This window comes from Martes martes, assembly GCF_963455335.1.
Source record: "Martes martes genome assembly, chromosome: 2".
NCBI lineage: Eukaryota > Metazoa > Chordata > Mammalia > Carnivora > Mustelidae > Martes > Martes martes.
The window spans coordinates 171,193,807-171,207,114 of record NC_137889.1 but is presented as its reverse complement, the minus strand read 5'-3'; the positions used below and the strand labels follow the sequence as shown (position 1 = coordinate 171,207,114).

Genomic DNA, 13,308 nt, shown 5'->3' with positions numbered 1-13,308 from the left:
TAAATATACTCTAAGGCTCATCCCTCCTTGTCATGAAAAGAATTGAATTTATATCCATAATACAATGAATATAGAAAACTTTAATGTATTTTTCATGATTACCAGTATTTTCTTTGTGGCCACACCGATAAGATGACCACAAGATTTGCTTTGGGAGTGGAAGCGTTCAGTTTCTTGGTTTCCAAAGAAACATTTCAAGAGCATTCAAAATTGGCTCCCTCCCACCCCACCCTGCACCCCCTCCCAGTAAAAAAAAAAGAGCTTGGTTCAATTTTTTAAAGAAAGCAATTAGAATGAAGTCTACCTTGATATAAAATGTAAAAGCACATTAACCACGGCCTTGTATTTTAAAAGATGGGAATTTAGTTTATACTCATTTTTATATTAAGACATAAGTTAATGACTTTTATATCTTAAAGGATTTATCATAAAATGTTGCTGCCCAGTGCATTTTTGCAGACAATAAACAATTCGCTGAGAATATTAACATTCACATGTATAATTGGAGTTTACAAATGTACAAAACTTTGGGTAATAAACACTTTAAACTTATTTTTCAGACATTCAATAAGCCCATTCCCCTCAAACTGTTTGATTACAAAGAAACACAAAGGGTTACTAACTGCAGCAAAATGTGAGAAACAAAGCAAAGGAGGCAAATCCAGACTTGAGGACGTAAGAATATCCGAACAGTTTTGTCAATATCAAAAGACAAAAATCAGAACAACTTTCATAATATAAAAGAAAACAAATCCATATAATTAAGTATTACTTAGGTGAAAGAACATGTTAGGGTATATGACATTTCTTTCCTTGACATAAATGTGCCTCTCTTCAACTTACTGCAAAACACCACTTTTCAGTTCCAATTTGAGGATATCATAGCCCGTATTGTTAGTGAATCTAACAATACCAGGAAGACCTTTTTAAAAGAACCCAAAGATCACTCCGTTTGCATTTGGTCATTATTGTTTTGACTCTCGTTTTTCTTTATTCATGAGACTAAGCCAATTGAGAAGTAAAAGTCCACAAGTCAAAGCCTATATAATGCAGCTGTTTCTGAAAAAAACTGAAGATTAGCATAGTGTTTAGTAGATCATGAAAGCAGCAGTTGTGGTTAAATAAACGGATAAAAATTACTGCAACCAACGTATGATAAAGTTACAAAGCAAACGTTCAAAGTGTTCTCTGGTGTATGTGCACTGTAGTAAAAGAAATCTGGGTAATGTTAGTAAAATGTGATTGATTATTAATAAATGACATCCCCAGCCAGCATAGGCTTCTATTTTAGAGCGGTGAATTTGTCCTCACACGTGGTGTCAGTCCCCCAGCTGTAGTTTTGATTTACTGAGAAATGACTTAACGGAGAAATGCAGGATTTAATCCCAGGTCTTCCCCTCCTTGCTACCTTGTTTGACGGTCTTCACTTTGAGACTGGGCACTCTGTGCCCAAGAATGCGGCATTGCAAACTGGCTAAAAATGTATCTCTTGGTAGGAGAATAATTTTAGTAAATTTGTGAGGAAGACGGTATCTTCATTTAGAAAACAATGCACTGTATTATAGTTTGACAGTTACGACGCAAGCCCCAGCTCTTCCTAGGCATAGTGGAGCAACCTAAAAACAAAAACAAAAACAATAACAAACACAAACACAAAAACAAAAAGACATATTTGTTGGGTGTGTAGGTACAACTGTTGATAAAACCACATAGTTGGTAAAATATTGAAACAGTCTGTACTTATCAAAGAGCGGCTCCCAAACTCTGCCGCCCCAGCCTTACTGCAGGGCCGGCCCATCCTCCAAGCCCCCTGCAGAAGTCCAAGTGTCACAGACTCAACTGTTTAGGGCACATCACAGCACTAAGCATTATGCCCTTCTTTTCAAAGGTACCTCCAAAGGGGCGCCTGGGTGGCTCAGTGGGTTAAAGCCTCTGCCTTCAGCTCAGGTCATGATCCCAGGGTCCTGGGATCGAGCCCCTCATCGGGCTTTCTGCTCAGCAGGGAGACTGCTTCCCTCTCTCTCTCTCTGCCTGCTGCTCTGCCTACTTGTGATCTCTGTCTGTCAAATAAATAAATAAAATCTTTAAAAAAAAAAAAAAAAGGTACCTCCAAAAAAAGAAAAGATCGTTTGGAACTTAACTGCATCTGAAACAATTTATTTGGCCAACAGGATATGGGATATGGATAATGAGGAAACACCCAACACTCCATGACCCAAGTGGCGAAAATACCGCGTATTATCCAGAGAGGGCGTGTAACAGCTATGCTGTTTTAGAGCACGCCAGAGTCGTTGCATGCCCGGCTGCTTTTTCCCAGGGCACCAGTCATTGCACATTTACTGACTAACTTCTCTGTGCACGGCTGGACAATCTAAACCCGCTCTCCTACTTCTTAGCACAGTAAATAAATAATAAATACACCTCCTCCAACTACACCCTAGGAGTAGAAACAAACCTGGTGAATAAACTCTATGACAATGAGGTACAAGGATGGGTGCTAGGAAAAGAAACAGAATCTTAGTTTAGGGATAAGGAGTAATTCCTAAATCTTTCACTTACCCTTCCTCCCTGCTTCCCTCCCTCCCTTTCTTTCTTACTTCCTTTCCTTCTCCTTCCTCCGTCCCTCCCTCCCTCTTTCTTCCTTCCTCCCCTCCCTTTCCTTCTTCCCTTCTCCTTCCTTCCTCCCCCCTCCTCTTTACTTCCTCCCTCCTTCCCTCCGTCCTTCCTTCCCCTCTCTTTCTTTCTTTTTGAGCACCCTAGACACCAAGCAATTCAGAGTGCAACTACAAGTGTGGACAAGGATAGCTTTTAAAGGATTAATTTGAGCAGAGTAAGCCCTAAGACTTAAAATGACAGTATTTAGAGAAGGAGTGACTAATACAAAGTACTGAGAAAATTAGTACGTATGTATGTGGGGGTATGTAATACAGTGTTTTTGTCAAATACATGGTATCAAAATGACTCCTTACTCAGGTTGGCCTCTCTCCCAACCTTTTCAGACCAGGGACTGGATCTTAAGAACATACCAGACTTCAACTGTCTGAGACTTCTCAGTCGTTCTCTATCTGAATCAGGTGTTTTGATCGCTATTCTATCTCCTTGAACAATCAAATCACCTACTTTAAAACCATCTCTACTTAGAGTGTTCTAGGAGTAAACTCTAAGTCATTTCAATCAAAATGGATGTTTGTAATGAGCAGCTTTTCTCCAAACACCGAAGACCTCAAGACTTTACACTGTAAAGAGTTGATGTCCCCTAACAACCAGCTAGAAAGTTCAGCTTGGAGTACTTACTAAATACAATGGGCTCACTCCTGCTTTGCATCAAGGTGGTTAGCAGGGTGGGTGATGGCTTCAGACTTTATAATCTCATTTCATTCCCTGGACAAATGTCCTCTTGCCCATTTGTTGGAACACTGAATGGAAAACATTTATTTTTCATATTCTACAGTTGTAAGTTCAAATTTAGGTGCTTAAAAATAGTAATAGAGGGGACATGCAAACAAAATAGCTATGTGGTCACAGGTTATTAATTTTGATAGTAATTCAGCATAAAGCATTAATTATCTGTAATAACAAATTTCAAATACTGGCCAAAAGATTTCTTATAACTAGGCCTAAGCATGTAAATAAAATACACCTTAGAAAAAGAGATTCTTACATCTCTTTCTGGGCTCCTTGGTTATCATTCATGTTGCCACAGTGAGAGGCTGATGGTAGATAATCTCATAATTTCTTTTTTTAAAAATTAATTTATTTTAGAGAAGGGAATGCAGAGGAAGATGAAGAGAGAGAAAAAAATCTCAAGCAGACTTCCTGCTGATCATGGACTCTGACGCGGGGGTCATTCTCATGACCCAGAGATCATGACCTGAGCTCAAATCAAGAGTTGGATGCTTAAGCCATTGAGCTAACTAGGCACCCAAGTCACATAATTTCTAGTGAAATTCTGCAATAGTGATTCAAGCTCTCAAATTATCTATACTTCCCTTCACCCAGTGACCGCACTTAAACTTAAGAAACAAGATCAAGGTCACATACTAAGTCCCTTTTTATAGTCTATCCTCTTCATCTAAAAATTCCCTGCCCCTTTCTACACTCATATTCTCATCTTCCTTCCCAGCCTTGGAAGAGATCTTTCCTCCAGTCTGCAGAGGACCAGTCTTTGCTTTCAATTCTGTATCTTGCCCTTCTTTCTTGCCCTTCAGTGTTGCTCTTTCTACCATCCGGAATCTCTACTCTCTTATTTTTTACCTTTATTGTGAGAAAGACCATTGGCTCAAATTCTAACTCTACCATTGATTTACTGTATGGCTTGGGTCAACTATTTAAACTCTCTGTGTCTCAGATTCCTCATCCAATAGAGTCTGGTACATAAAATGTGTTCAATAAATGTTAAGTTTCTATTATCATTGTTTGAAAATTGTATGCTCCTCTAGCTCCTGCATTTACTTATTTTTCCTTTACTTTTTACACTGTGAGTGTCTTTTGCTTCTATCACATTCTCAAAGGTTCTTACAACTTCACGAATAATAAATGATCTTCATTCATCCTTATCCTGTTGAAAGCCTGTCTCCTCTCTCTAATGCTCTACCTCATTATCTTATCTAAGACACCCTCTGGTCATTCATTTGCTATTTTCTTCAGAAGTTGAATCTTTAATTCAACCCTGCAAATGTAGAAAGAAAGAACAGATAGGACTTGGTAATATCTCTTGAATCCATTTCTAGAGTTGACACCTCAAGCCTTAAAGTGAAGCAACCTTCTACATGTTTTATTTTTATCCAGCCTTTGCTTCCCTTGCCCCTAAGCCAACTTATCCTGTATCCCCAACCACCACATGAAATTTCTGTTACTGTATCACTCTCCTGGTTAAGTCTCCACTGGCTTCCCACTACCAAACTCTTGAAGCATGGCCTTCACCAACTTCTATCCTGACCCCAACCTTGCTCTCCAATAAGAATGTCCACAACAGCCAAACTACGGAAAGAGCCTAGATGTCCATCAACAGATGAATGGATAGAGAAGATGTATATGTATACAATGGAATATTATAGAGCCATCAAAAATGAAATCTTGCCATTTGCAACAACGTGGATGGAACTAGAGGGTATTAGGCTAAGTGAAATAAGTCAATCAGAGAAAGACAATGATCACATCTCCATATCACTCATATCACCACAGATATGTGGAATTTAAGAAACAAGGCAGAGGATCATAGGGGACAAGAGGAAAAAAATGAAACAAGATGAAACCAGAGAGGGAGACAAACCATGAGAGACTCTTAATCACAGGAAACAAACTGAGGGTTGCTGGAGTGGAGAGGGGTGGAGGGATGGGGTAACTGGGTGATGGACACTGGGGAGGGTATGTGTTGTAATGAGCACTGGGTATTATATAAGAGTGATGAGTAACAGACCTGTGCCTCCAAAACAAATAATACATTATATGTTAATTAATTGAAATGAAATTAAAAAAGGTGGGGGGAAAGACATCCTACTCTTATTAAGCATGGATCCTTAGAACCAGCCACGCTTTCTCAGTATATCTTGCGTATTTCCTCTTCACTGACATTTTTTCATGTTTTCTCATATAATTTCCCATTTCTTTCTAATTTTTTGCATTGGATCAATTGAAAGCTTAGCTTAAGTCCAACTTCTTCTCATTAAAGCATTCTCAGCAACCAATTTATTTTTTCTCTTTGATTTCCTATACCACTCAATGCCTACACCATGGGACACTTGCTACCAACTGTTCTACATTGCGGGTTCTCCCCTTAAACCCCCCAGATTATACCTACTTAAGTCGTTAAGTTCTATGGCAGTGGGGATTCTTTTAAGTTTTGTTTTCTTGACAGTACTTACCATTGCTCCTTGTATGTAGGAAAACCTTGGGTCAATTAAACATCTGAGGGTCTTTCAGGTACCAGATTCTGAACTGGGGCACAAAATTCCTAATTCTGTTCTCGGTAATGATGGAAACAAAGATCTCAAAAGATCATTCTTAGAAGTACCAGCCCCTCCAGAAATAGACATGGCTGGAATTCCTTTTGTTAATAAGCTTGCCAGGTCAAGTTTCTTACTTGTTAATGTAATTTAAGGTTGCCATCTTTATTAGGTGATGACCAGACATTTCATCTGCTCCCAAATATCAGTGGCTTGAGTATTTAAAAATTATTTCTTATGTCTGCCTAAGTGGTTCACATTTTTCTGATTTCTATCTTTGTTTCTTATTTTCCACCATCACCCCTCCCTCTGCCCCAGCTCTCTTGTGGCCCTATCTGGCTTATCAATACTAGAACATCTCATCAGTTCCCAGTAAGCAAATGGTGGCAGATCAAAACTATTAATAATTTCTCTGAGTATTAATTTATTCTTTAAAAATAATTTTGGATTTTAAATCTATCACAAAATTAAACATTCCTTCTTGTTTTCATATATTTAATCAAAGAGATGACTTCATCATGCTTATGCTATATATTTTGGTATTGGACAAATGGAGATCATTTTTATTAAATGAATTGTTTTAATAAAAACAGATAAGTGTAATAATGAAAAATGAAATGCCATACCTGGGTCCACTCATTTGTCTGGGGGTCATAAGCCTCCACTGTATTAAGATAAGTCTGTCCATCATACCCTCCAACAGCATATAATTTATCACCAAGTAAACAGACTCCCACCGCATCTCTGCTGATGCTCATAGATGCCACTGCAGTCCACATATCTGTTTTGGGATCATATCTGAAAGAAAATTTTAGAACTGGAGCTGACATTGTTCTCACAATATATTTTTAAAAGATTTTATTTATTTATTTGATAGAGACACAGCGAGAGAGGGAACACAAACAGGGGGAGTGGGAGAGGGAGAAGCAGGCTCCCCACTGAGCAGGGAGCCTGATGTGGGGCTCGATCCCAGGACGCTGGGATCATGACCTGAGCGGAAGGTCAATGACTAAGCCACCCAGGCACCCCGTTCTCACAATATTTTTATGTAAAAACAGTTTATGGATGAAAGACTAGCATGTTGGACCTGATACCATAGACCTTCTAGAAGAAAACATAGGGGGTAAGCTCCTTGAAACTGGTCTGGGCAATGATTTTTTTGGATTTGACACCAAAAAGCAAAGGCAACAAAAGTAAAAATAAACAAATGGGACCACATCAAACTAAAAACCTCTGCGAAACCATCAACAAAATGAAAAGGCAACCTATGGAATGGGAAAAATGTTTCCAAATCATATATCTGATAAAGGGTTAATATCTAGGAGATATAAAGAATTATAGAACTCAATGTTAAAAAACAAAACAAAACAAAAAACAAACCCAATAAATAAACCACTTAAAAATGGGCAGAGGGTCTCAATAGACATTTTCTAAAGAAGACATATAGATGGCTAATAGGTATATAAAAAGGTGCTTAACATCACTAATCATCAGGGAAATGTAAATCAAAACCACAATGCCTGTTGAAAAGATAATAACAAGTGTTGGTGAGGATATGGAGAAAAGGGAACCCTCATGTACTGTTGGTGGGAATGTGAATTGGTGCCACTGCTACAGAAAACTATATGGAGATTCCCCCCAAAAATTAATAAGGGAACTACCATATGATCTAGTAATTCTACTTCTGGGTATTTATCCAAAGGAAATGAGAACGCTAATTTGAAAAGACATATGTACCCCCCATGTTCATTGCAGCATTATGTACAGTAGCCAAGGCATGGAACCAACCTAAGTGTTCATTAATGGCTGAACGGATAAAGAAAATGTGGCACATGTAGACTACACACACACAGATGCATGCACACACTGAACATTATTTGGCCATAAAAAAGAATGAAATGTTGCCATTTCGACAACATGGATGGACCTTGTAGGCATGATGCCAAGTGAAATAAGCCAGAGAAAACAAATACCTATGATCTCACTTATATGTGGATTCTAATACAGAACATAAACTAAGTTCATAAATTGGTGGTTGCCAGAGCGGGGGCATGGAGGGGGTGGGTAAAATGGAGGAAGAAGGTCAAAAGGGACAAATTTCTAGTTATAAAATACATGAGTTATGGGGATGTCACGTACAGCATGGTGAAGTATTTAATGATACTGTACTGTATATTTGGAAGTTGCTAAGAGAGTATGTCTTTAAGGTTCTCATCACAAGAAAAAAATTGTAACTATTTATGGTGATGGATGTTAACTAGACTTGCTGTGATCATTTCTCAATATATACAAATGTCAAATCATTACGTTATATACCTGAGACTAATAAAATGTTGTATGTCAATTACACCTCAATAAAAGAATATCTACACATCCAGAAACACCTGGGAGAGGTGTATAGCAAAGTGCTTAAAGAGCGGGCTTTGGATTTGGGCTGAAGAATCTCGAGTCCTTATCCTTCCAATCACTGGTTCTGTGGTATTGTAAAGTTACTTAAAATCTTTACATCTTAGTCTCTTTTTTCGTGAAAATACTGCTCACCAAGTAGCATTGAGGGTTAAATGAGAATGCACAGTAAGCATTTGATAAATGTCATCTTAAAGATGAGTCAGTTCATTTGTTACAATTTTTTCCCATTAGCAAAGAATATATTCTTGTAATGAAAATTCAAAGATTACAAAAATATATAAAATAGGTAATAACTGGCCTCATTTCCATCCAACTTTAATTACAGAGTCAAATGGTAACCCTATTAACAGTTTCTAAATATTTCTAAATATTTCACTTTTTATTCTTAGGGCTTGAGATGCCTATTTCAGAACATGCTTTTTATTCAATTTAATTTTTCTTTCCATATAAAATGTTAACTTTTTTTTCTTTCAAGAAAATAAAAATGGTTTAGTTCTTTAAGCCTACCCTTTATCTTATCACTGCTATTTAAAGTACATTTGAACATATTTTAGAAAAAAATCAATATTTTCCTGAAAACTTATAATTTACAATATTACAGATTCATTTGGTAAATCCATAACACTTAATGATCCAAAAGAGCTAAAGTAAATACCGAAAACTGCTGTAAGATTTTCGATTAGCTACTGAAAATCTGAGGAAATCAATACATGAAGGGCTAGGTGAGATGGCTTACAGACGTAATCATGAAAGCTGTCCACTTTTGAACCTTCTTGTTCTTTTCATGAAATATATTAATTAGAACAGCCCAGAGTTGTCTGTCTAAGAGCAGATACATCATGCTAAAATGCTAATACCTCTTGCACAATGGACAATTTTTCACTGGGTGCAGTACTGCAGTGAGCCTATAACTTACGGGGTAAAGTATACAAAGACTTCCATATTCCTTTCCTGGAGTGTAACACACAGGAAGCATAGTCTGAATCACTTTCTCCCTAACACAGGGCAAATGCAAGTATAACTTTCCTGCTTTCTCAAAAGACAACAAGCCAATCCTCCTTATTATTTCACAGAAAGCACTCATTGTCATCAAACCCACATTTCACTTTTTAACTTTCTTCCAATCATGTATGATTAAATAACACACACACACACACACACACACACACACACACACACACACACACATCAACTTCCCATTGCTATTTAAAATCCAGAATCCTTAAGATTCTATGTGATCTGCCGCCGTCTCCACCCTAGTCTGCCTCCTTTCCTGCCACTGTCTCCCTCCTTCTCTTTTCCCCCAGACAGAGTGGCCTCCTTTCAGTGTTCTGAATGAACCGTATCCCCTTCTGCTTTGGAGTGTTCATACATGCTCCATGGACTCTACCTCCTAAATCCACTCAATCCTCTCCATTCCTTAAACCAGACTAAAAATAACAGATGGAAGCCTGAACTGTTGTCCAAACCGTCCATTGATGTGATTAGGTTCTTTACTTGGCCCCATACGTGAGTTTCATGAGGCCAGTTTGGATGACTTGTGTAACTTTTAAGCTGTATTAGTTTTTTAAAATTTTATTATTTCATAGTATTTCCTTATATCAAAATGTGTTAGAAATGCTCCTCTCCTTTTCACTTCTTCCTTAGCCTCCAGTCCCTACTACTTCTCTCTGGAATTCATCCAGCTCTTTTCCTTTTCTTGTCAGGTATAGTATCCAGTATGAAATACATACTCAATAAGTGTCATATGACTCAATTAATAAATTACATAATCAGTTCTAAGGTAAATCTTAAGTAGGCAGTAATATGGTGAGAGAAGAATCTGAGAAAAGCTGTTCGGAAAGAGACCAGGAGACAGCCAGAGCAGACGACCCAGTGTTCACAAAGCTGGGAAGAAACCACCTTGCAGGTGCTAGATGTTCAATAAGGAGTCAATGATTTGTCTGGAAGTGTCAGACAAAGTTCTCCTTCACAGGAAATTACCTCTCCACACAGTCTGAGAGTCTGGAAGTCAAGTTGGATGCAGGGGCATCGTGTCCTCCAATCGCATACAGCAATCCATTCCAGGTAGTTACTCCTACTCCCCCTCTCCTTTTTGACATTTGTGCACAGAGTGTCCATTTATTAGTGTGAGGATCAAAACATTCTACTGATTTGAGGCAAGAACTTCCATCACGACCACCAACTGCATAAAGTCTATAAGAACAAATAGAATAATAAAAAAAAGAGTGTCATCATTATGATGAAGGTGAAGAGATTATTCTTATGGTATTTCATTGAAATTAAGGTGCCATAGACTATAAGACACACTCTCAGTTTATGTGCCATCAAGCAAGAAGATATGCTATCAATTACATGACATATGTATCTATCACATGTAAATTACATATATGTATATATCATATGTATATGTGTATATGTATGTATACCAGCTATTACTCTGTATATACATAAAAAAAAAACCTCACCTAAAAGCAATGACAACTATTTCTGATAAGTCCCCATGGATTATAAGACACATCACAATTTTAGAGGCATAAAATGTGTCTTAGAATAGATAAAATGTGGTATATAAATATACCATGACTTCTTTCTTAAATAGCTAAGACAGGACTAGGTTATAAAGGAAAGAAATGAACCTTCTCTATACCAACCACAGGCTAGATATTTTACCTGTATTAACTTAATCATCTCAATAATGCTACGGGAAACCATTTATATTCCTGTTCATGGGTGAAGAAACAGGCTCATGAAGATTAAGAGGCTTATACAGGGTCAGAAGCAGAACCAGGACACAGTTAGAGTAATGAGCAGCTGTACTATGAGCAGTCACCTGGGATGTTCTTGCAGTAGTGAAATAGGAGAATAAAAGGATTGCTTGAAACAGTGGTGTATAAATTAATATTTATTACATATGAACCGTGATCCTCCATTAATTTAAATTACTGCAGAGAAGGATACTGTAAGTTATCTAAAATGAATACGGTATGTTAACGTCCTAAATGTTGCCTAGTAGATAAATTTTAATTCATTACCCGTCAATATACTGCATTAATTTAAAAGTCTTTTACTCTGACCTTAAAATATATATAGAATATATTTTTATAATAGTTTTTTCAAGAGTAATAAATTCAGATCATTGCTTATATAAAAGATCCCACATTTTGAATTTACAGATGCTTTAGTTAATATTTAGCTAATTTTTTAGCTCAGGAAATAATATTTGAGCTACGCCAAATATCTGCCAATTAAAACTCTAAGTATTTATATTTGGGTAAATATATATATTTTAAAGACATTTATTCATTTTAATTCATAATGTTAAGTTCACTATGCCACTCAAACTGGTTCTTTAGTGAGAAGATGACCATATCTTAGCAACATACGGGTGTGGCAATATCTTGTTTTAAACTTTGTATTAATAGTATGGAAACTGAAATTCATTCAAAACTTCGTTAAAAGTTTTTATCTGTCAAAAACTACTTTCTTATATTATTGTTCTTTTTTTTTTTTTTTAAAGATTTTATTTATTTGACAGAGAGAAATCAGAGCTAGGCAGAGAGGCAGACAGAGAGAGGGGGAAGCAGGCTCCTGCTGAGCAGAGAGCCCGATGCAGGGCTCGATCCCAGGACCCTGAGACCACGACCTGAGCCGAAGGCAGAGGCTTAAACCACTGAGCCACCCAGGCGCCCCTATTATTGTTCTTAAACTGTTCTCATTTTTCACTAATACTTGGTAGAATAATTGTTTGAATATGGATCACAGACTATCAGAAGACATCAAGAATTAGAAAACATTCATAATTTAAAAAACATGTACACACATGCGTGCGTTATGTACGCATGCATGTGTGCACACACACAAATTCAAGGCACCGTCCCCTCTTCAGAGTGAACTCCTGGGTCTTGACTGTGAAAAGTGGTGCAGTACAGGGATTAAGAGGTGAACTCTGGAGCTGGGCTCTGGATTTGAACTGTGGTTCTCACACTTACGAGCTCTGACTCTGGACAAGTTATTTAACCTCCACCTGCCTGAATATCATCATCCAAAACATCTCTAAGCCCTGCCTCATAGGATTATTGATGACCAAATTTAAAATACTTTGAACAGTGCCTTACACAGGGTAAACGTGGTCTAAGTGTTTCGGGGAAAAAAATGAATTCTCTCTCTATTTATATTCTTCTAGAAAATGGCATTTTTAGGTCTTACGTGTACAAACAACGTTTACACTAAGCTAATGTTAAGGGCTAATGTGTACCAATAACACTTTCTAAAGAAACATTATCTCAAGCAATGGTTTTCAAATTGTTTTCTAAGAAAAGGATTCTGTGGAGTACTTGAGGAGGTCCCCAAAGTGGTGCATTTGAAATTCAAGTTTTGTTTTGTTTTTAGAGAGACAGAGTGCGCACGCGTGTGTGCTCTCCTGTGCAAGTGGGGTGGCGGAGCGGGGGCGGGCAGAGGGAGAGAGAGAATCTCAAGCAGGCTCTACACTCGGTGTGGGTCCCATGCAGGGCCCCAACCCACAACCCTGAGAAATCAAGAGTCCAAAACCCAACTGACTGAGCCACAGAGGTGACCCTGAAATCCAAGTTTTAATAATTTTCAAAATATCATCTGGCTCAATTAAATGCCATACAAGATTCAGAACTCATCTCTTTCCCCCATGACAGTAGCTATTAGAAATAAAAAGAGAAACATTATGTCAAATTGTGAAATTGTGCCAAACTGCATTGTTCTATATACTTTAAAATAAGACTTTGTCATGCCTGACATTTAAAATTATGATCAAGAATGCAAGGGGCTGGTGGATAGATTTAACTTAGGAAAAAAAATTTCTACTACTCTCAAACTACATCAACAATTTAACTGAAAAGATTCCTGAGAGTCCAATTAAATTGTTCTAGTAGTTAAAATAACTGTTATCATTCTTAGCTACTTATCTGTGAATCAGGGT

At 37.5% G+C, this 13,308-nt stretch overlaps 1 protein-coding gene across 4 annotated transcripts in view; it reads right to left on the bottom strand.

The window, feature by feature from the left end:
- Positions 1–483: 483 nt before the first annotated feature.
- The window catches only part of KLHL5 (kelch like family member 5), a gene marked incomplete at its 5' end in the record, with an annotated part of 90,582 nt that continues 77,757 nt past the window's right edge, over positions 484–13,308 (bottom strand). For all 4 annotated transcript variants that reach the window (XR_013966416.1, XM_080796735.1, XM_080796734.1 and 1 more), the window contains 3 exons: positions 484–1,616; positions 6,572–6,743; positions 10,338–10,550. Coding sequence is in view for 3 of the 4 variants with exons in the window: in XM_080796735.1 (XP_080652861.1) it covers positions 1,560–1,616; positions 6,572–6,743; positions 10,338–10,550 (442 nt within the window). The remainder of the gene's footprint in view (positions 1,617–6,571; positions 6,744–10,337; positions 10,551–13,308) is intronic.